The sequence below is a fragment of the Carettochelys insculpta genome, chromosome 1 (assembly GCF_033958435.1).
Source record: "Carettochelys insculpta isolate YL-2023 chromosome 1, ASM3395843v1, whole genome shotgun sequence".
In the NCBI taxonomy this organism is placed as follows: domain Eukaryota; kingdom Metazoa; phylum Chordata; order Testudines; family Carettochelyidae; genus Carettochelys; species Carettochelys insculpta.
In genome coordinates this window covers 349,631,888-349,655,407 of record NC_134137.1, presented here as the reverse complement: position 1 = coordinate 349,655,407, position 23,520 = coordinate 349,631,888, and the positions used below count along the sequence as shown (strand labels likewise).

At 48.7% G+C, this 23,520-nt stretch overlaps 1 protein-coding gene across 4 annotated transcripts in view; it reads right to left on the bottom strand.

Annotated features, from left to right (window-relative positions):
- The window catches only part of CELSR1 (cadherin EGF LAG seven-pass G-type receptor 1), a 273,373-nt gene extending 250,603 nt beyond the window's left edge, over window positions 1–22,770 (bottom strand). For 2 of the 4 annotated variants that reach the window (XM_075015995.1, XM_075016005.1), the window contains exon 1: window positions 18,677–21,499. In XM_075015995.1, coding sequence (XP_074872096.1) covers window positions 18,677–21,359 — 2,683 coding nt within the window. In that variant the 5' untranslated portion in view covers window positions 21,360–21,499. Of the gene's footprint in view, window positions 1–18,676 lie in introns of all 4 variants that reach the window. The other 2 variants (XM_075015986.1, XM_075016015.1) reach the window with 2 other exon arrangements.
- Between the last annotated feature and the right edge of the window lie 750 nt (window positions 22,771–23,520).

Genomic DNA, 23,520 nt, shown 5'->3' with positions numbered 1-23,520 from the left:
AAACATGTGCATTATTGCTTCAGTCAATTTCTGACAATCTTTATTTAAAAATAAATAAATAAAACCCAGCAAGTTGACCAGGGATTGGGGCAGCACACAGAAGGCACCGGCTGGTGGGTGTTTGGCAACGTACTCTGCAAGAGGCGATGTACTACCACAATCTGACTGGGTGCGTGCTAGAAATTTCGCAAGGCTGTGGCCAATTTGGAGGTGAACGTTAATGCTATGAGTTAGCTCTGCTCAGTAGGAATAAGCGTGGCAGAACATGCAATCAATGCTCCAGCCTACAAACCCTGCAGATGCACAACTTGCTGCTGCTCACACCACAAAACTTGCTGTCCCTGGCTACTCCTCAGTCTTTAAACTAGCTCCCTCCCCCTGCCCCACCACAGGGAGTAGATAACAGCCATGGAGGGGCTCTGCTGCTACATTCCTTTGTGCAGCAGCATTAACTCCCATGAAGATTTCTAATCAGAAATCCCTCTGGTCTGGGGGTAGTGAGCTGCAAAGAGAAAGTGCCATGCGCTATACAAGGCCCATTGACAGCGGTGGCAAAGGAGGCAATTGCCTAGGGGTCCAGACAACAGCCAGGAGGCCCAGGTGTTCTTAAAAATCACTCGAGTGGCTCACAGGCCCGCTAGGCCTAGGCGCCAAGTGGTTGCTGAGCACCCACCGGCATGCTCTTGCTGTCTCCTCCCCCATTGCCTCATGCCAGCTTCAGGGCCTGCCAACCAGCTCATTCCAGTATCCCTCAGTGCCTCCTGCCCACCACTGTCACCTGTTCAGCAGTGTGCGAGAGCTGCTGGGGGTGGGATAAAGCAGGCCAGGGGCAGCCCAGGGTGACACATGGCCTGGATGCTGGGCATGGAAGAGGCAGGACCAACCTCTTCCAGCCACTAAGAAGCTGCTCTGCAGCCCTGCACCATGGCTGCCTGAGAGAACCTGGCTGGGGAGGTGACTTTCACTCCCTGCCAGAGCTACTGAGCTGGAAGGGGAGCAGAAGCCGCCTCCTCCTCACCCAGGCTCTCTCAGGCAGCTGCTGGGCAGGGCTGCAGAGCAGTGACACAGCCAGTCTTCAAAGTGGCTCCCTCCAGCTTCTTGCCTGGGCTTTGGTCCACCAGGGAGAGCAGCAGGACGTGCCGGGCGAGGGGAGGCACAGATGGGGACAAGGTACCCTCCCTGCAGGTAACATGGAGGAGGGAGAGCTCAGTGGCCATGAGTTGGGCACAGGAGGCAGAAGACATGATCTGCCCTGTAGATCATTACCCTCCATTGGGGAGGCATATGGGGTGCCCTCATGGGGGAGAGTGCAGAATAGGGGTGGAGCACCAGGAAAGAGGCTTAGGACAAAGCAAGGGGCTGAGCACCTCCTGGAAAAGGCATATCCAGGGTGGTACTGGTGACAGCGAAGGAAGTCGGCCAGGCATGTGGAAGCCCTGGCCGTAAGAAAACAGCATGCCCAGCAGCGCAGCCAGTGGCTCGCTGGGTGCCACTAGCAGCCCGTTGACTGTTCTTCCTGCACTGGGGCCTGAAATTGCTGGCAGTGGGCCCACTCTACCTGACCAGCACAGTCACAGTCCTGCAGGATAACTCCCATTGTACCCTCCTCCACAACTGCCACCTGAGTTCCACCTGGCTTTTCACCCCACATAAATGAATGGAAGCAACAGGTTCTGTGAGAACATCTAGATGAAGAAAGGGACCCAGTGTGTTAACAAGGGGTCATCCCGCTTTCAAGTAGTGTTGAAGATGATTTGGCTCCATCTGGTCAGAATATTTCAAGTGTACAGTAAACACTCAAAATACACAACTTCAAGTTGCGCATAACTTGCTTTAATGCAAGTTAACCACAACTGGAAGCTGCTCTGCAGCTGGTCAGCCTGCCTAGCTAAGAGCCCCTTCTCCCTGCCTTTCCCCAGTGGCACTGCTGTCAGACTGATGACTGCAGGGCTGCAGGAAGGCAGGGAGAAGCAGCCAGGAAAATGACCTGCCCTAGTGGGCTGGTCACTTTCCTGGGTCCCACACATGGTGAGGAGGTGGGAAGCAAGTTGCTGCCCTGGTCAGTTTCCCAGCTCGGAAAGGGGAGGGGAATCAGGCTGCTGCTGGTCAATTTCACAGCCCCCTCCTCCTTCCCCCCCCCAAGCAGCAGAGAGCTGGGAAACAGGTTGCCACTTGGTTCCCATCTACCTGCTGCTTGCACATGCCTCGCCAGTTTCCCAAGTTCCACAGGTGGCGGGGAGACAGGAACCAGGCTGTCCCTGGTTCCTGGCTCCCCACCATTCTGGCAGCCAGGAAACTGACTAGCCCTGGTAAGCTGGTCAGTTTCCCAGCTCCTGCAAGCCCAGGGTAGCCAGGAACCAGACACCTGCCTGGTTCCCCTCTCCCCCGCAACACACACAAAAATGTGAGTTATGCAGGGGTTGCACGAATGCAACGCCCAAGTAACTAAAGGGTTTACTGTGAAGGTGAACTGACAAAACATGGTCTCTCTCATGCTTTCTTAACTGTGTTGTAAATAGATTAGCCCTGTAGGACTTTCTTCATACTCACTAAGAATGCGTTCAGTCATTACTTAGGTCAGGGGTCAGCAATGAAAGCAGCAAGAAGAGCCATTTTTTCCAATTCAGTAATTCACGAGCTGTGAAACATGGGAATGTGAGAGGATCCTTAATAAATAACCTCAGACCATATGTTTTGTAAATCCTATTTTAAGACAGTGCGCACACAGTGATTTGTTATGCATGATCACTGCAAGTCTTTCACAAACTTTTTACATATTCTATTTCCCTCACGCTTTTCATGTGTGCATTTGTACCACTATCTTCCTGACTTTCACTCCCGAACCTCTTCTCTCACGGGAGGACGCTGGGGGAACTATTCAACATTTTGCGATCACATATCGTTTGCTATTTAGACAGGCATTGCTCATTTTGTGGCTTTTAGACATTCACAGTTTATTGAAAATAATCAGTAGTGGTGAGGTTTTTTTTTTTTTTTTTTTACTTTGTAACTATAGCATCAGGAGCCACAGAGAAGTCCTTAAAGAGCCACATGCAGATCCAGAGCCACAGGTTGCAGATCCCTGATTGAGGGGATATAAGACTAAACATGTCCTTAACTTTTTACTGCTTTGGTTGTTAATGGTTGGGTTTGTAACTGGATGAATACATTAGACTGTTGTAACATACAAATTTTAACTGGTGACTGCGAGAAAATTAAAACCAGATAATTTCTCTAGTGTAAATGGATCCTGATGATCTCTCCCATAATGTTTAACTACAACAACTCTTACGAAATATTTTTTAAAAATTTCTTTCCCATGGGAATGCTATTTTTCCCCTAAAGGATTCTTTCTTCCCACTATGAAGTGACAAAAATTGAGAAATTTGGAACATAATTCATAAACAAAAACAAACAAAAAGCATGAAAAGAGGGGTGATCCCACACAAAAAGTCACAGACCCAACAGGGCACTGACAAACCACCCCTCTGTATGCTACAGTCCTTTCCTTCAGTCTCTCTGTTGTCTGTTTCAACTGTAAGCTCTGTCTGGCAGAAGCCATTTTTTACTGTATTTTTGTACAGTATGTGGCACAACACTGGTACTCCAAGACAATCATAATTAGAAACGTGGACAGAAGTCTCCCCCAGAATCTGCACAACTATCTGTATGCAGAGATGAGTCAGATTCTGACCTCAGTGTGCCTCCTGCAAATCTGCAGGAATTCCACCAAAGTCAACAATTCCCATGAAGGCTGGGCCTCTATTTAAATACCCCTGACACACTACAAGAGTGTACTAGATGAACAGGAAATCTCTATATAACAAGACAATATTTTCCAAGCGGTTTCCATTTTTATTCTGTTGCTAAAGTTTTTTAAACTTTCACCTCATCAGGAAATACGTTTGCATTTTCCACTCCTGGAAAGAGAGAGAGACAAAAATACACTAGTAGCCACAGAAACACCAGGTGGCAAAGGTGTGACTTTTCTAATCCGCATCCCAATGGAGGCTAACACTGTATGTCTTTCCAGAACTTAGCCTATTAAGCCAACATATCTTGCATTCTGTTTTATTTGGTCCAACTGCAAGGTAGTCCTGAAAAACAGGAAAAGCCAAAAGAATGCCATATACTCATGAAAAGCATGTTTCTGACACAGGTGCCAATGTAGCTAGAATGGTGTATTTCCTTAAATCCAAGAAGAATGCATTCATCAGAAATCAGTACAGAATAAAGGTAAAATGGATAAAAGCTGCTAAAGATGCTACGGAAATTTGACAGAAAGGGTTGTTAGACAGTAATCATGAACCCACGCACCTGCTGCCCATGAAAGCTTATGCTCCAAAATATCTGTTAGTCTATAAGGTGACACAGGACTTCTTGTTGGTCTCGAAGATACAGACTAACATGGCTACCTCTCTGATACTTGTCCCATGTAGTGGCACTTGGACCACTCACACAGAGTAAAAAAATTAATCTCCTCTACAGCCTTAGCTAATAGCCAGTGGACTTTTAACTCAAGCAGTAGAGGCTCATACACTAAGCTCCAGAAATCACAGGTTCAGTTCTGTATGTCGGCCCCACAGGCACATCAGAACCTTGTCATTCTCCAACAGTTATGCAGTGAATTACTGCAGACATTAAAAAAAAGATCATGGCTGGGATTTGCAAAGGTTAGATACAACCCAAACTCACGGGATTTAAGTACTTCACCTCTATTTATGCCTTTGGACATCTCTCACTACAGTCCTTTCTCCAAAAAAAAAAAAGTAGTGTAACTGTAGCACAGGAGTGGCCTTCCATCTTAGTGGGCCACAAGATTGTTGTAACCAAGATGGGTAGTTTTGCTAATTACACTTGGATACCTAGAATCTGCAGCATGGGCCAAAGGCACCAGAGGAAGCACACGGCTCTCGCAGTCAACGCTGAGTACTATCAGCACGCATCTCACTTCAAGTTAGTGTCACTTTAGTAATACTGATAGGAAAAACCTAAGTTGACAGAAATTAGTGGAATTGTGGTCAATAATAAACAAAATGACTCACAGGCCTCCCAGAATTCTGATGGGCCACATGCACCCTTGGGCCTACCGTTGTGTTAACCGGAAGAATATTACAAGGGCTGGCAGTGGATGGACAACTAGAGGGAGGAGCTGTGACCTTGATTCCTCCTTGCTCCAGGAGGGAATAGTCTGCAGCAACCCTTCCCTGGGGAGTCATTTACTTTCTTCTTGGTGACTCAGCAGCTGGACAGTACATTGGGAGCTCTCAGCCCAGGGATCACCCCTCTTTTCATGCTTTTCTAACAGTAAGGAGGAAAGAGTAACAGAAGGTCTGGGGTCTCACTTCCTCTCCCCACCACACACACCTTCACACAAGATGCAGAGAGATCATCCAAGGACACAAGCAGGGGCTCCCTTTATGTTCCTGAATGATGGCAAAAGTCCAGGCCAGGACATGGTATTTAATAACCTCAAGTTAATATTTCTGCCTTTACTGGGAAGCAACATTGTCTAACTACTGTGACTCTTCCTCCAACACCACAACTCTTACCCTCTGACTGTCTCCCTTGCCTCAATCATGGGCTGCATCTGACTGTAAACTCTTTGGGGCAGGGACCACATGCTTCTCCTCCCACAGAGTGCTTGCCATACTCATGGGGAAAAAATAACCACCATGAGAGCTTCCATTGCCTTTAAAACTAAGTGTCATTTTTCTCGATTCAGACTTGAATAATGTAATATTTCAGGTAGAACTCTGAGAAAATCAATTTATTCCAAAGACCAGCATCTGCACCAAAAAGGGCGTTACACCATTGTTTGAATACAATCAAAAAGAATAAACCATTCAGTGAGCAAATGTAAAATTAGGAGTTTTCAGCAGCAGCAAGTTGCTTCTCTAAATAAAATCAAAGATTTTGAAAAACGAAATGTATACAATCCCACACCAACATCCCATGTGACAGCTTCTCCCTAAGTTGTACAAATTTACTATCATTCCAACAACCAAATTACAGCAAACTACACCTTCACAGTATGGCAGTTCAAGGTACAGAAGGTCCTTTTATGTTTATATTTCGTAATCATTTGCGCATTTCCCAGGTATTAGGGAAGTGTCAAGAGGGCCTCTTGCCCTGCAACTCCTGGGGTCAGTACTGAAAGGTGCAGGGGCTCTGCAAGTCACACTGGCTTTGACTGCTGACTGCAAAGCCTGAATTCAAGGAAAAGTTTTCAGGCCTGATGTGCTCTAGGGGGCATTGTGAAATGGCTGCTCTCACTCTATTTTATTCCCACAAAACAATTCTGAACAGCAAACAAATCCATAAGCAGAATAAAAGGGACTTGTCCTACTTCAGAAGTGCAAGTCATGCAACTAAGGGCAGGGTGCTGGAACAAGGTGCACATCCTGGCTTGAAATGGTTTCTGCCATAGACAGGATTTACAGTTTGGTTCAATGGCTTTCAGCCAGTATATGAGTTTTTTCCAGTTCCACCGATAAAAGGGCAGAAACAAAAGCATGTGACTTAAGAGATGGCTGATGTGGTGCTACTCACGTAGTACACAAAGCTACCAATTCTCAAATACTCCATCACCGGAAGGTTGTTCACATGAATGATCACACAACTACCACTCTAATCAGAAACAATGTATTGGAAATTGCTATGTGTTTGCAAATAATTTGAGAACAGAAAAATGGCCATATTTTTCAGACAAATTATTCACAATAAAGCTTTTTCCAGTTCTAACTACCACACCTGATGTGATGTTGAAAAGCTGCAGTCCTATACAACTTTACCTCAACACCAATTACATTTCTACCCTCATTTTTCTCCCTCTCCTTCCTTATTTTCCCGGAGTATAATGTCAACACTTCACAAATAAACACTGTTATACTGAGGGAAGCGTATTCACTGCATAAAGCCATCCTAATTCCAACCCCCATAAAACTGCTTAAGTGTCAGTCATTTTTGTGTGTCACATAGAACAGGGATTCTCAAGCTTTTCTTGCAAATATTTCAGGCTGTAATGAGCCCTGTGGTAGCAAATTATTGTATATACTCACGATATTGCTGCCCTTACTGGAGGTGGCTGGACCCCACTCCCAGGTTTTTTCCTAAACAATATTTTTATGATCTTGTGACCATCCCCCCCCCCCCCCCCCCAGATGCCTTATGACCTCCTTTTGGGTCAGGACTCCCAACGCAGAAACGTCCAACATCAACACACAAACCACAGACTTAATTCTGAGCTCTGGGAATGGGCATAATGAGGAAACATCTGCATAAAGTTAAATGTTTGCTAAGCATTCACTTGCCATGTCTGTGAATTTAAAAGTGAAAAACTCAGATATTCTTCTCAGCACATCTGCTTCACTAAAAGTTCATGAATCCTAAAGTTGTTACCAGCAGCTCTTTTCCAGCAGCAACAACCTTTAAATATTAAGCCTAGACAACTAGAAGCATCTAGAGCATCCACTACAATAAAGTATCGAAAAAGAGCACTAAACCTCTGCAAGCACAAGTAACAGAGACAAACTATTCCAACGCAATTCAACAATTCTAAACAACAACCAACCTCGTCCTAAAATACCAACACAAAGCACGTTGGACTGAGAGAGCCAGTGTACAGGTCTCACGAGGAAAGACCTCTGTACTTCATTGGCCATTTTGACTAAGCTGACTTTTCACTCTGTTTTTCTTATCTAAAGATGAGTGACAATATGTATTTTATGCGCTTTTTTTGTTTTTTTGTTTTTTTTTTTTTTAATTTGGAGGGATTGAGAATGTGCCATATACAGCAGAAGCTCAGAGCAGGGTCATCCCTGGGGAACGCAGGGCCTGGGGCAACATGCCCTACTTCGGGCCCCGCCTCCACTCCACCCCTCGCCCAACCTTCACCCCGTTTGGCCCCTGTTGCACCCCTTGTTCAAAGCCTCTTCTCCCAAGCAACGCAAGATGAGGTATTACCAGGGGGCCTGGCACAGGACAGCAGCAGAGGTCAGGCTCCCAACACTCAAAGCAGTGGGAGCCAGACCAGCCAGCAGCCTACTCTGCTCTGCCGCCCATCACCCAGCCCACTGAGCTTCATTTCATCATGGCAGAAGGAAGCAGAGTGCCCTGACCCTGTCCTCAGTCTGTTCCCCTGCTCCCAGGGCAGGGCCCATCAGGGCTGGGGCCAAACACTCTGCTTCCCGCTATTGCGATAAAAAGGAGTGCAGCAGGCTAGAAGATGGGCAGTCACGTGGAGCAGACTTCAATGCCATTCTCACTGCCATGGTGAAGGAGTGGGGGCTCCAATCCCTACTTCTGCCCTATACCAGGACCACCTCCTTCCCCAGGAATCTCCCAGTCCACCTTGGGCCCTTCAGCTAATTGAAGATAGTGTCCTCCATAGGATGGTTGAGGCACCAGCTGCCCTGAAAGCATGGGGCCTGGGGCAGCTACCCCAAACTGTCTTTTGGATGTGACAGCTCTGCCTCAGAGGTTATTTGTAATTCTGAACAAAACTACAGCGCTGGTGAATTGAGAAATATTAGTTTCTTTTATTGTTATTTTTACAGTGTAAATATTGTAAAGTGAGCACTGTACACTGTGTGTCATATTATAATTGAAATCAGCGTAATTAAAAATGTAGGAAAACATCCAAAAGATTTATAATGCATTTAAATTGGTACTGAGTAATTAAAACTGAAATTAATTGCCTTTTATTTTGAATAATTACAATTAATTTTTTGTCATATGACAGCCCTAGTTATAAGGTTTTGACTTGGTGGAATGACAGAAAAACAATTATATTGTGTTTAGTATATTCCAATCAATGATATATAGTGTGAAAATGTCTTATTAAAGATGTGTACCAAAAATAACAGATGTACATAAAACATATTTGTTTCTTCTATATTTCTATGAATATATCTTCAACCCTAGTTATTTTCAAAAGGATTATGATGGACATATTAACCTTCTCATCATATGATCTGTTTCAACTGGCAAAAAGTTATTGTTGTCTTATTACTTATGTTTTTCCTTCCATTTAATTCCCGAATTTCATAGGAGTGGTATATTTTTGTTTCAATAAACAGGAAAACATTTGCTGTTAGCAGAGCAAAACAGTTCATGGAAAAATATTGATAGTATAATGTGTTGAGATAAAGGGACCTCCGCTACAGAAAGGTGAAAAAACCTGAGGCACAGTGACTGAAAACTCACTGATATCAACAGTGAGTTTATTGTAGTTCTCTCATTAATTATGATCACCAGGGAAAGAAATACTCACTTTTTAAAGAACAAAAGTATGGTCTTAATGTGCTACTCTACACCCATGAGCCAACCAACCAAAACTAATAGTATATGAAACAATTTATAAAGAGCCAAGAGCTCCTCTTGACTTTCAGAAGAGCAGTGAATCTGCACTGATGAGAAAGGGAAGAGGGAAGCAACAGTCATAGTGGATACACCCCGCTTTCTCCTGAGCCCACCTTACATCCTCTATCAATGCGCCATGGATAGGGAAGGGGCCACTCTTTCTACAATTATCCACTCAGTCTACTCAGTGAGATTTCCAGAAGTTAACATTCCCTCCACCTCTTAATGTCTACGTGGCCTCCAAGGAAGTAGATGGGGAGGGAAAACAATGGGAGCCTAGGATACTTTGGGAGAGCTGCCCCTCCAGATACTCCTCTCCCAAACACTTCCCTAGAGCATCAGTCTATATTATAATGAATGAAGTTTGTAACATCATGCCTAGGTGTATGGCCCATGGAATACCGGGATCTGAAACACTGATGTTCTTTGCTCAGGTGTTCCTGACTGAGACCAATGTTTTCAAAATTCTCTGATTTTGGATGCTACAGTTTCAGACCCAAGTCAACTCAACATGAGGACAGAGCACCTGAAACTTCAAGTGAAGTCAATGGGAGACAACAATATTCATACCTCCGAGAATAAGGTATCATGTAGTTTAAAACTAAGCACCCAAAACTGATACACCAAACTAGAAGACACTTTGAGTTAGAAGCAGCCATTGGCCTATTAGGGTTGTCAACCTTCCTGACCAGGTGCCATTGCAGCAAATGCTGTCTGATCTGTCCAGTCGGGAAAGTTGACAACCCGATGACCAATAGGAGGGTTTCAGAGGAGACACAGAGAAACATGGGGGAGTATTTTTATCGGGAAGAGGAAGTGCTTCAACCTGTGCACTCCCTGCAGAGCTGATGGTGAAAATGTGCAGAGGAGAGGGACAGATCATGGCCCCAGGGAGTGTCTCCTGTCATTATGCAGTCAGGTTGTGCTTTAGGGCAGAGATTGCTTGCACACCTTCTTCTTTGAATACTTCCAGCAAAATGAAGTGCCATTTAGATACCACCACATTCTAAAATGTGATATATAGATAGAAACACATCTCACAGAGCTGGAAGGGACCTTGAGAAGTCATTGAGTCCAGTCCCCTGCACTCACAGCCAGACCCACCAGCATCCCTCACTTTTTTGTTTTTTTTTTAAATCTAAACCTGTCCCAGACCCCTAAAGGGCCCTTTCAACGATTGAACTCACACCCCTGGGTTTACAAGGCCAGTGCTCTAACCTCTGTGGATGACTGCTTTATCATTTGAGTACCATGAACTTCCTATAAGGGGTTGGCAACAAAGGGGGTTTTAGCTGGCAGAGGCATGTCTACACAGCTTGTTTACTGCCAGCAGCAGCCTCTGCTAGCAGGAAGATCTTGGGTGGCTATGCTAATTAGCCAGGAGATTATGTTAATGAGCAGCCATTTGCAATTGCAAGACTGCTCACTTCTATGAAGCTGTCAGCACTGCAGGTCTCTGTAACAGCCAAAGTGTCTGTACATCTTTATCTACGCATCATGATAGGAATGGGGAGCATCAAAGTTCATCCATTTGTAAGTACACTAAAATCTTGTAATTGTATATATCCTGCTGGGACTTCATAGTCAATGATGTTCCACACTTAAAGAATTCACTTCCCTAAAGGCTACAGAAAGGTCTCAGCATGCAGTTCACATGTTAATCCCTCCTTTATTGATACCTGAGACCAGACCTTTTCCCTGGGTGCTAGTACCTTTGTGAATGACTGAAATGGAAGCAAGCTCTTGCAAAAAGGCAGAAACATCACTCATGAAGGAACTGGTTACTCTGCATAGTGGAAACAAAAAACACCAAAGCCCTCAGCATCTCTGTTGGGTAGGATACGAGATCACTGAAGTCACTGGCACAACTCTTCAGGAATTTAACAGAGCAAAATGAGCCTTATAATAGAGAAGCAAAACTCCCAACAATACCACATCACATTTCATGAAGCCATTGAGTCCAGTCCCCTGCCTTCTTGGCAGGACCAAACACCATCTTTTTTTTTTAAATCTAGTTGCCCCAGATCCCTAAATGGCCCCCTCAAGGATTGAGCTCACAACCCTAGATTTAACAGGCTAATGCTCAAACCACTGAGCTACCCCTCCACAAACTAAACTTCCATAAAGGAATGGAACACTGAACCTCATCACTTCTGGCCAGATCATACCTTCCATGTAAACCCAAAACATCTCGGCAAAGTTATCCACAATCCCTCCTGTTGTACTTCCACACCTTTTACTACTTTAGCCTCAAACCTCCCAAAACACCACAGGTGTTTAGCAGTACCTTTTTGTGCCTGTATGGAACACCAGCACCTCAGCAGCTCCAGCCACGGGACTGGCTCAAGGTAGAGGGCAGGGAGCTGAGTACGGGCTCATTTTTAAAAAAGAAGAGGCACTGGTGTTCATACAGTACTTTTCTTGTAATAGCCGCCCTCTGTAAGGAAACTGCAGTCGTACATTCACCAATATGCAAATAACAAAAAACATGCACAACCTGCTGTTCTATTTGTACAGAGTGATCCAACTGATAAAGGGGAAACATCGGCTTAATGACTTTTTAACTGCTATAATGAAAATTATCTCTTGATGATCACTGAATTAGAATAATAAATGTTTATTGTGCCACTATACGAGTCTTATCTTAATTTGGGTTTGTTGGTGTTATAGTGACTCCATTCAATCCCACCTTCATACATAACAAAGTAAGAAAAATATAAAAGGAAATACTGTTAGGTCACAGTGCTTTATTAAAAGCACATTGTTGAAAAACTGAGCAATTCCTTCTTTAAACGTAATTATAAAATGTCAGCAATATCATCATAAGAACGGCCATACTGGGTCAGACCAAAGGTCCATCCAGCCCAGTAGCCTGTCTGCCAAAGTGGCCAGTGCCAGGTGCCCCAGAGCGGGTGGACCAAAGACAATGATCAAGCAATTTGTCTCCCGCCATCCGTCTCCAGCCTCTGACAATCAGAGGCCAGGAACACCATTCCTCCCCTTGGCTAATAGCCTTTTATGGACCTAACCTCCATGAATTTATCTAGCTCCTTCTCAAATTCTGTTCTAGTCCTAGCCTTCCTAGTCTCCTTCACAGGTTAACTGTGCGCTAAGTGAAGAATTTTCTTTCAACTTCATGTAGAACCGAACTGCTCTTATCTTCCATCTGGACAATAGTTAGGGTGACCATATCTCCCTATCCCAAATGTGGGACAGGGAGTATAGGGGAAGATCCCTGTCCATCCAACCAGCCTGAGATGCAGACTCTCAGATACTCGGGGAGGGGGGTGGGTGGGAGGAGGAGGTTCTCATGCAGAGTGGCTGGAGCACATCAGAGAGGGAGCTGTGACCAGCTGCTCCCTGGGGGTTGGAAGAAGCCAAGAGATCCTTGCCAGGCGAGGGATGCTTGCTGCATGCTCCAGGGGCAAGACCCCACAGAATGCCCAGAGCACACGGGCGAGGCAGGGGCACGTCACCGCTCCCAGTCAGCTCACAGCAGCACTGCCCTGTCCGAGAGGAGCGGTCCCATGGCGGTATCCAGGGTGGGACCTTTGCAGACCTGCCAGAGCCTGGAGCACAGGCCCATGCCCTGCCCCAGCCCCACTGACCCGGCCTGGAGTTCCACCGCTTCTGCCTGTGCTGCCCCAGCACACAGCCCACAGGGCACTGAGCCCGGGACAGGGCTAGGGGCTGCCCACTTGTGGGGCAGGCTGAGCCTGGCATGTCACACTCTGTAGCTGCCCCCGCAGGAATGACCCCAGCCCCGGCAGGATGCACGTGTGGGGCCCCAGGCACCCTGGCTTCAGGGACCCCAGGCAGCATGTGGCCCTCGCTCCGCATCAGGCTGGGTGCTGGTCTTCCCGAACCCTGAGCAGCTTGTAGGGCTGCTGGGTGGCACAGAGCTGCACAAAGCAGCCAGGGACACCCTGTCCCCACAGGCTGGTGCTGTGCTGTGCAGTGCCCAGGACCCCTCTGCCTCCCTTGCCAGAGCTGTGTGGGTGGAATCCCGGCTTCCCAGTGACTCAGGGAGCTGGGAAGGAGGAAGCAGCCACCCCCGCCCCAACATACCTCTCCCTCTGCAGGGTCCCCTCCTGGCTCCCTCTGGTGTGGCTAGAGAACACGAGTAGGTGGCTTTCCACGTTCTCTCCAGCCAGCACCTGTGCCTGCGCACCAGCAGAGACCAAACACGGGTCAATTAGCCCCTTTGTTAAAATAAGTTGCGGCGCCCTTCTGGTGCCCAAAATACAGGGCTTTTCTGTCAAAAATGGGAGGGACGGTCACCCTAACAATAGTACAGGAAACAACACTGAAGCTCCTTGCTTCCGCATTTCATCATAATTTTAACAAAATTCACTTATAATTAAAAAGTGTAGGCGATGTGCAAAATTAGCAGTCAATTAATTGCATGCCATCCTGAAAAAACACACACTGAATTTAGGTATTTGCATTCAGAATTGAAAAATAGGATTTTAGGCTCCAATCCTGCAATTTGCATCAGACAGGAAAACAACTGCTCTTGCTAGAGATCTCTTAACCAAAGTCTGGATCCACAAAGACACAGCAGTCTACCTGGACACTAAGTTGCAGCATCAGAATCTTAGCTACATTAGCAATGAATTGAGATATATAGGAAATAATTCATCATTCTTGTCCCCTAGGTCCTTTTGTAACATTCATCACCACATTACCAAGCACCTAATGAAAAATAATTTACCAAAAGTTATTCACAGCCAATAAAAGCACCTGATTTAAAAGCCAAAGCCTCATTTTTCAAAGTGACTCAGGCACACAGAAGCCTAACTCATTGAAAGCCACTGGAATTTAGGCTTCCACATGACTTTTGAAAATGGAATTTTCACTCCTGTCTCAGGTGTTTTTAAAAATTTGACCCTAAACTTCAACCTCATTTTCAGACGAATCAAAAGTGGAAGACTCCCTCTAATTTACAATTAATTTTTGTTTCAGCCATCTTTGCTTTCTACTCTCTGTGACTTTTCAGAAAGTTTCTCTTACTTTCCCAAAGCAATGGCTTTCGTTCTGCTTCATTTCTACAAATGTGAGCAAATGGTACCATCAATAACCACCAAACAAAATACAAAAAAATCTATCAGCAATAATTTCAAAGCAAGTGATGGTCAGAACAGACTAGAAATATTTCAATGAATCATAATAAAAACCAATCAACTGGTGTCAAATGACTGCTGGCATCTAAATATTTTTACTTAATAATTCTCTATTTTTTCCCCATGGTCCTGTTTCTTTCCAGAAGATGAATCACAGGCTTATTAGTGAAATCGTTTTAAATAATATTTATCAAACTTGAATTTACTTAACACCAACAAGTAGGAAAGCTTATCAGAACAAGCAGCTGAAAGGCCCATAAACCTTCCTATTTTCATTTCGTATCCATGTTTCCTGTCATTCCTGAAAGCTTGAATGATTGAATGTGATAAAAATATTCAGTCTTCACAGATCTCTGCAACTGGAGTTAGCAGCACGCTTAAAATTTTACAATATTTAAACTCTCAAAAACATACTGAAATGTTCTTTTGTCTTTGTTTCAAAATATATTTTAAGGACATAATTCACCAAGACAATTGTTACTAGTTCTCACAATCTGATAAATACATTTTGGCAGTTTCAAGCTGATGTATGTTCAGAATCTAAAATTGTGTATTCTAGGGACAAAGTGGGCTGAAAAAAATAAAACATGATTTGCTCTTAAAGAACTTGCGATACAAAACCAAGCACTAAAAGTTCCCTTACAAAAAATACCTCCACACTGAACAACACTAAAGCAATAGCAGATTCTGAGAATTCAAAACCCACTCTGAATGGCCAGCCTGAAATCTTGGACCCATTGAACTCAATGGCAAAACTCCCACTAACTTGAGTGAGTTATAAATCTTTGAACAGTTGGGTAGAAATACTCATCTCATCATCTTATGCCCAGACAGGCAAGGGAAATACATGGCCAGAACACCCATTCCTGAAGAAAAGCCCACAGCAAGTGCAAAATAGAAGACAATTGCAAGATTTCTTTGCAAACTTTCCAGCAGTAGTGGATGAGAGAGGATTATTTCTCATTTCCCTTCAGAACAAGCTGTGACCCAGAGATCCAAGACTGTCCGGGTTCCCGGTCCCTGCCCTATGACAGGAATTTTCACACATGGGGGGAACTAGCTCAACAACTAATTTTCCACTTTGCCTTTCAGGAAAATTCCCTGCTGATTGCCACAGGAAAAGATGTGCATTAGTAACAAAGCCATCCACTCTATCTCACCCCACTAGGCTTCCTCTCTGTGCATGTATCCCAGATCTTGTTATGAGCTCTAGAGTCATCTATGGAAAGGAGAGAAAATATCACAGAACAGCACAGGGAAATCCACTCACAGAGGAACCCCTCTTTCTGGATGGTCAGACTTCACATGGCTTCTGCAAATATCCATGCTGTTGAAGGTGACCATGTTTTTAAAATTAAGTAGGTCTCTCATTTTCCTGTATCAATAAAGCTGTAGTTCTCCTTCCTGTTTTTTCAGGAACTGTGGACTTTTGTTTGCCAAATTAAAAAAAATAAATAAATAAAAAAACACCACATTTTTCACATCATTAAGGAATCAAATACAAGAATGCCATTTTAGCCAGTGGTCAGAGTACCTAGTTCATGTACAACAGAATCTCCTCTTACTTTTCTAACAACAATCACACCTGCTAAATTTAATGTTTTGCTCGTACACATACAGGTATCCACACCACCCTCCCAACAGGCCTCAGACACATCCTATGTGAGTAGATGAAAACGTGATTGCATAACAGTATTTCTGTGTGTCCCACAAGAGTGCACATACAGCTCAAACTCCCAGACTCTGCCAGGACTTTTGCCTGCAATGGGACTGCGGGACTGAGCTGATGGGTAGGTTAATGATTACCCAGCAGACAAATTTTTCAGTTAACCACAGATAAAGGATGTTGAGCATTTCACTCCAAGCCTGTTCCACTCTCCATCTCACTTGTGAAAGAATGCATTAGATAACTGGAGAAAGTGGAGAGGTGAGAGTTTCCTAAATGGAATCATGAGCTCTGCAGACCTCTGCCCTCTGAAATACCTCCAGGGAGCAATCATTTCCCCACACGCAGAAAACTTTTCAAAAACAGTAACAAACTGACTTTGATGCCGGCCAAGATTACTCAAAATGGTAATGGATGAAAATGCCTCTTTCAAATACCCCCGAGGCAACGCAGCTGTGATAGGTAATAGCACCTTTGAGCACTGAAACGTCTCTGCAACATCCATATTTTCACAAAATGTAGTAATAATGCATAGTCACAAGGCGAGAGCTCATAAAACGGCAGTTTAATTAGTGAGCCAAACATTCATGCCTTCATTTCCATGTTTCACACACATTTCACCTACTGAAATCTGCATAAATGGATGAAGGCTTTGTTAGACAGAGAAGGGAGTGCTTTAATCTACTTCTATCCCACATGCTCTCCCAACTAGCCCATTTTAACCTTTCAAGCCTTCTTGCTTTATGTCCCGTTCTTTATCTCCTGCTGTTGGATAAGAAGGTGCTGCTTTCTGTCAGCTGGTTCAGCCTGATTCGGACAATGTAAATCACATATAGAGTAAACGCTTGTTTAACCAGTATTTGAGTAACTCTCAAATGACCAGCATAACTCAGAGCCAAGTAGCTCTGGTCAGGGACACCGGGTGGGAGCCCAGAGAGAGCAGAGGAGCCCACCTGCTGCACTCACAAGCACCAGGCTCCTCTGTTCTCTCCCTCCCTGTTCTCCGGTGACTGTGGAGCAGCTGCTCCAGCCGGGCTGAACCTGATGCCCCCCTGCTTCCAGCACAGGCTCCACCTTAAGGGGAAAGCCGGCAGCGGGAGGTCCCACTCTGGAGCTACCCCAGCTCCGGCCCCACACGCTACCATGCCCCTCTCCCCAGTGTGGGGCTCCACCTTGAAGGGCTGTGCAGAGCCCTGGGGGTGGGAGATGGCTGCATGCCTCCTCCTGCCCAGGCTCATGCCCGGGCCCACATCCATCCTACATCATTGTGCAGCATCTCAGCACAGAACCAGGCACTGAGCCAGGAAGAAAAGTACAGGGGGATGGACTGGGGACGGGGCAGAGGCAGCGCATTATTCCCACTTAGTACCTACATACACTACTTCACATAAAAGGGGACAAATATTAGCATTAAGAGAAATGTTGCTCATGATGGGCCTTCAAAGTCCACAGGAGTTGCACAGGATCCAATCCTGATGAAGACAGCATAGTGGAATTTGGAGAGATTACTCACAGCGTTATTGATGCACCGTATGCACCAGAATTATAAAGAACAATGTGATGATAAACAAGGAATCAAACAGAAATTGCAGTCTCCAGTGGAGGATGTTTTCACTTGCAAAACACCACAGAAACTATTTAGGACTTGCACATATTTCAATTCACTGAATAATTTAAAGCCACTGGGCCTGCTAGCACAACAGGTAATACTTTACTGCGACTACATGCTACATCAGTTAAGCTCAAAAGACAAAGAAAACTTTTTTAATATTAACAGTACTGCTGCCAACATCCATCCTCAGTTAAACAAAATCAATGCAACCCCACTAAATGTAACTGCTGCACAGCTATAACGGACTATTTCTGCATGAGTTGTAAACAAAAGACAAAAATTTTGCTTGCTGCTGCAAATGGGCACAGCTCCACTGACCTTACAGGAATTTTGCCCATGTTACACTAGCAGGAAACCTGATCAGGAGATTTACCAGACAACTTTCCTTGTATTTGAAAGAAAAAGACAAATCTGTTTTATCATTTTTTTTAAATAAGTAGCAAACCCCCAACACACACACACACACACACACACACACACTTTACTTTTCCCTGTTCATTTAACTAATTGTAGGAGTAAGTCTAAACATTAAATGCAAGTCAATCAATGAAATCAGTGCACTCTTGGAATCTTTGAACACCAGATCACTTACTAACTCTATGCTCCACAACCAAAAAGCTACAGCCTAAATAGCTAACTAGGCCCAGGGAATATATTTTGCCCCCCATAAAATGTTTTTCTCTATGATTCCGAGTATCACTTGCTAAACACACCTCAACACATTCATTCTGGTCCACAGCATATAGCTTTGACACACTTGTGGCTCCACTGCATAAATTTCATAAATAAGCCTCTGACTCAGGAAATTAAAAGTTGGACAGTGTATTGTACACCGCATATTGCTGTCTATACTTGCATGCTAGTGTGATAAACAACGTCATTATACATTATTATTCTGTCAAGCTTTCTTACCTGAGACCGACACTTTCATGAGAGCCTCCAGGGGTCTGTTGTTATCCAGATCCCGACTCAGTTTAAGTTCCCCAGTGGCAGAGTCCAAGAGCAGCAGGTTTAACTCATTGCCCTGAACGAAAGCATAGGCCAGGCTGTCAGACACATCAGGGTCATGGGCTGGGATCTTGCCTATCACCCCAGAAGGAAAACTGTTAGACTTGTTGGTCACATAGTTGTTGAAGAGGATCTGGAAGTCCTGCAGCACAGGTGGGTTGTCATTCTGGTCCAACAGGCGAATGTGCACGGTGGCTCGACTGACGAGAGGGGCTGAGGTGGCTTGCACCACAATCACATACTCTGTCCGGCTCTCATAATCCAGATCCATCAAGGCTGTGAGGTCACCATTGAGCAGGTCGAGCTGGAAGAACTCAGGAATGTTACCCTCTACAATTTGGTACATGATCTGTGCATTGGTTCCCTCATCTGGGTCAACAGCACTGATACGTGCCACAATGGAGCCCACTGGGCTGTTCTCCTCCACAAAGATGTCAAACTCGTCCTGCTCAAAGACAGGTGGGTTATCATTAATGTCCAACACGGTCACCTGGATATCCACAGAGGCTTTGAGAGGTGGGCTGCCTCTGTCCACAGCAAAGGCTCTCAGACTGTAGACAGCCACGTTCTCCCGATCCAGCTTGCGCAGCGTGCGTATCACGCCAGAAGTGGGCTCGATGTAAAAGTCTCCATCACCATCATCACCACCCTGGAAGGTGTAAAGGAGGCGGCCATTAAGGCCCGAGTCTCGGTCAGTGGCAGACACCTGAAGGACGCTGGTGGAGAGTGGCACATCCTCAAAAACTGAGCCCTGGTAACGGTCACGTAGGAAGCGGGGGGCATTGTCGTTGGCATCCAGGATGAGGATTTCCACATAGGTGGTGTCAGATTTCTGAGGGATCCCGTTGTCACGAGCGGTAATAGCCAACGTGTAGGAGGCTTGGTCCTCATAGTCTAGCTCCATCAGAGTGGTGATGGTGCCCGTGTCCGGGTCAATGCGGAACTGAGGAATGTTCTCCTCCAAAAGGTACGTGATCCTGGCATTTTCCCCAGTGTCTTCATCACTGGCACTGATGGTCACAATAGAGGTGCCAATGGATTTGTCCTCACTGACGCTCACCGTGTAATGGGAGCTCTGGAAGACTGGGCGGTGTGTGTTGGCATCAGTGACATTGATGAAGACCTGAACGGTGTCAAAGAGCGTGCCATCTGACGCAGTGATGGTCAACACGTACTGCCTTTCCTGCTTGTAATCCAGGGGCAAGGCCAGGGTGATCAACCCACCCCCGCTTTGGCTGGTGATGGCAAAGCGGTTCCTAGTGTTGCCACTGGTGATCTGGTAGGTCACTACACTGTTAATGTCCTTGTCCACTGCTATCAGGGTCAGGACACTGCTGCCCACTGCCGCATCCTCATTCAGCCTTAGCTGATAGACCTTCTCGGTGAAAGTTGGGTTGTTGTCATTTACATCCAGCACTGTGATGGACACACTGGCTGATGAAGTCATGACAGGCACTCCATGGTCCCTGGCCTCAACCCCAAAGTGATAGTTCTCCACAGTCTCCCGGTCCAGCTCAGCTGACACTGTAATCCACCCAGTGCTGTTATTGATCTGGAACGGGAAGCCAGGGTCCTCCTCTGGGGACAATATGCCAGATAAGGGGGACAAGCCTGTAAGTTTATATTCCAGCCGGGCATTGTCTCCAGAATCAGCATCCACTGCCTGAACATGCAGCACCGAGTAGCCTAAGGGCACGTTCTCCAGCACAGTAGCCTGGAAGGGGGTGCTGACAAAGATAGGTGCGTTGTCATTCACATCCACCACTTGCACAGATACCAACCCACTAGAGTTAATCAAGGGGGGCCTGCCCCCATCCTGGGCTTTGATTCTCAGTGTGTACTCACGGATCGTCTCGTAGTCCAGAGGATTGATCAGGTCGATGGCGCCAGAGAGCGAGTGGATATAGAATTGGCCCTTGAGGTTGCCGCTCACAATGCTGTAGTGGACCTGGGCGTTGCTGCCCCGGTCCCGGTCAGTCGCTTGCACTTGCAGCACTTGGCTGTTCACAGGGGCATCCTCTGGCACCTGCACCTGGTAGCGCTTCTCACTGAACTGTGGGTAATTGTCATTCTCATCCTCCACGGTGATGTACACCGTCGCAGTGGCACTGCGCGGACCTGGATCCCTTCCTTGGTCATTGGCTTCCACCACCAAGTGGTATTCAGAGACCTCCTCACGATCCACAGGGGCACAGGTCCTCACTACTCCAGAGCGGGGGTCGATCTCAAAGACACCGGCCCCAGCTCCTGGCTCAAGCAGGCGGTAAAGCATGTTGGCATTGGCTGGGGCATCCCCATCTGTGGCACGGATAGTCAGCACCTCGTAGCCCAGCTCTAAGTTCTCCCGGATGGTCTCTCGGTACACAGGCTGCTCAAACACTGGCTCATGGTCATTGGTGTCGCTCACAGTCACAGTCAAGTAGGTTGTGGCCGAGCGGCGGCGGGGGGAGCCCTGGTCAGTCGCAGTCACCTTCAGCACGTGGGTGTCCTTGGTCTCCCGGTCCAGGCTGTGTGTGGTGACCACGCTGCCAGTCTCCGGGTCGATGGAGAAGTAGTCATTGGAGCGCTCATCGAAGAGCGCCTCCATGGAGTACACCAGCCGGCCGGCTTCCCCCTCATCTGGGTCCTGGGCGCGCAGGGCGATCACCCGGGTCCCGGCCGGCTCGTTCTCAGGGATGGACACCTGGTAGCTGGGCAACTGGAACTGTGGGGGGCTGTTTGCGCTTCTCCTCCTCCGAGCCCCCTGGAGAGAAGGGTCCCAGCTGCCCCCCTCCTCTCTCCACAATCCCTGGGGCCCCAGCTGGAGGGTGGCTGCCACCTGCCCCATCCCCACCGCTCCTCTCGCCTCTCCCCTCGCACCTTCGGACTCCCGCTCCCCCCAAGCCCCCGCGAAGGGGGGCTGCTCCAGCCCCAGCTGGAGGAGGATCTCCCCAGCCGTCCTCTTCCAGGCGCAGACCAGCTGCAGAGGGCCCCCCCCGGCTGGCTGCAGGCAGCACCGAGCCCTCCCCGCCGCCCCTTGCTCGCCGCCGCCACGGGGGCGCAGCTCCGAGCACCTGCAGGCCGGGAAGCTGGTGAGGGCGCTGAGGGCCGAGCGCAGGTACCCCGCGGGCAGGTGCCGGCTGGCTGCGGGGAAGCACAGCGGGGCGGGGAGCTGCCCCGCGGAGAGCCGGGCGGTGAGCCGGGCCCGCGCCTGGCCCCCGCTGCCCGCCCCCCGGGGCAGGCGGGCACAGCCGGGGCTGTACCAGTACACGGGCAGGCGCAGCGCCAAGAGCGCCCCGGAGCGCGGGGCGGCCAGGCGCACGTGGAGAGGCAGCGCGCGGCGCTCCAGCCGCCCGCAGCCCCCCGGGGTCGCCGGACAGCCCCCGCCGGCCGCCCCGCTGCGCCGCAACTGCCCCGCGGCCGTCAGCTCCACCGCCTCCCGCACGCGGCGCGCGGTCAGCGCCTCGTCCACGCTGTAGAGCCAGCCGGGCCCCAGGGAGACGTCCAGCAGCAGGTCCCCGGCGCGCCCGGCGCCGCAGGAGAGGCGCAGCCCCCAGCCCGCCGCGGGCACCAGCCGGCAGAGCAGAGCGAGCCACGGCAGCCAGGCGGTGGCGGGCACCGGCGGCATCTCCGAGCCTCGGGCGGCGGCGATCCCGGCCGAAGGGCTCCCGCACAATCCATCCACCCCCCCAGGCGGCTCATCCGCCCTCGGCCATGGGCCCCCGCGCCCCGCTCCCTCAACGCCCGGCGGCGGGGGCAGCGCTCGGCACCGGCTGCGGAGCCGCAACTTTCCCACCGAAGTTTACAGGGAGTTCAAAATGGCTCCTGGCCGCAGCCTCCCCCCGCCCCGCGGGGCGATCGGCAGAAACCTGCCGCGGCCGCACCGCACCGCGCCCGCAGGCTCCGGGATCCGCGCTCCGCCCCCGCAGCCCTGGCGGCTCCCTCGCACCCGCAGCCCCTCGGCCCCGCTCCGGCGGCGGCAGGAGGCGCTGGCTGGGGGCGGCAGCCCCACGTGCGCGCCGCGCTCAAAGCGAGTTCCAGCAGCTGCCGCGGCCCTGCCCGCTGCCGGGGGCTGTTCCCGGCCGGCCGGCGCGAGGGGAGGGGCGGGGCGGGGTGTGACTGGTCGCTATGGCGACCCCCGGGCTCTCCAGCGCGCGCGGCGTTGGCTGCAGCCAGTGCCCGGGGCGGAGTTCGCTCCCTTCCCATTCAGCGCGGCCGCCCCCTGGGGCGCGGGCGGATGTGAGAGACAGTGAGCTGGGGTGGGGGGCGAGGCTGGGCTGGGCGCGGCGCGGGCTGCTCAGCCCCCTGCCGGCCGGGGGCGCGAGCGCGGAGGTCAGCGCCAGCGCCAGAGCCGGGGCAAGGCCGGTGCCGCGCACGTGCTGGCTCCTGGCCCCCGGGAGGGGTGGGAGCCTCACCTGCCCCGCAGCTGAGCCCCAGCCCCAGCTCCGCTCCGGTGCAGCGTGCCTGGCTGCGGCCCTGCTCGCTCCTGCAGGCCCAGCCTGAGAGCGCAACCACGGGGAAGTGAGCGGGGCGAGTCTCCAGCCGTGCGGCTCAGTTAGCGCCCCAGGCTAACTGGCTGTCAGGGCAGCCGTGCGGGTGCACCGCGCGCTCTGCCTCTGGGCTTAAAACTCAAAGCCCGTTCGGGCTGGGTTGCCGGCTGCGAGGAGCGGGTTACTTCCAGGGCGGTATTTCCTTTTGCGTCAGCTTTGTGTTGTTTGGGAAATCCTCCACCTCCCCTCCCTGCAGGGGACAGGTGTAGTTTGGCTCCC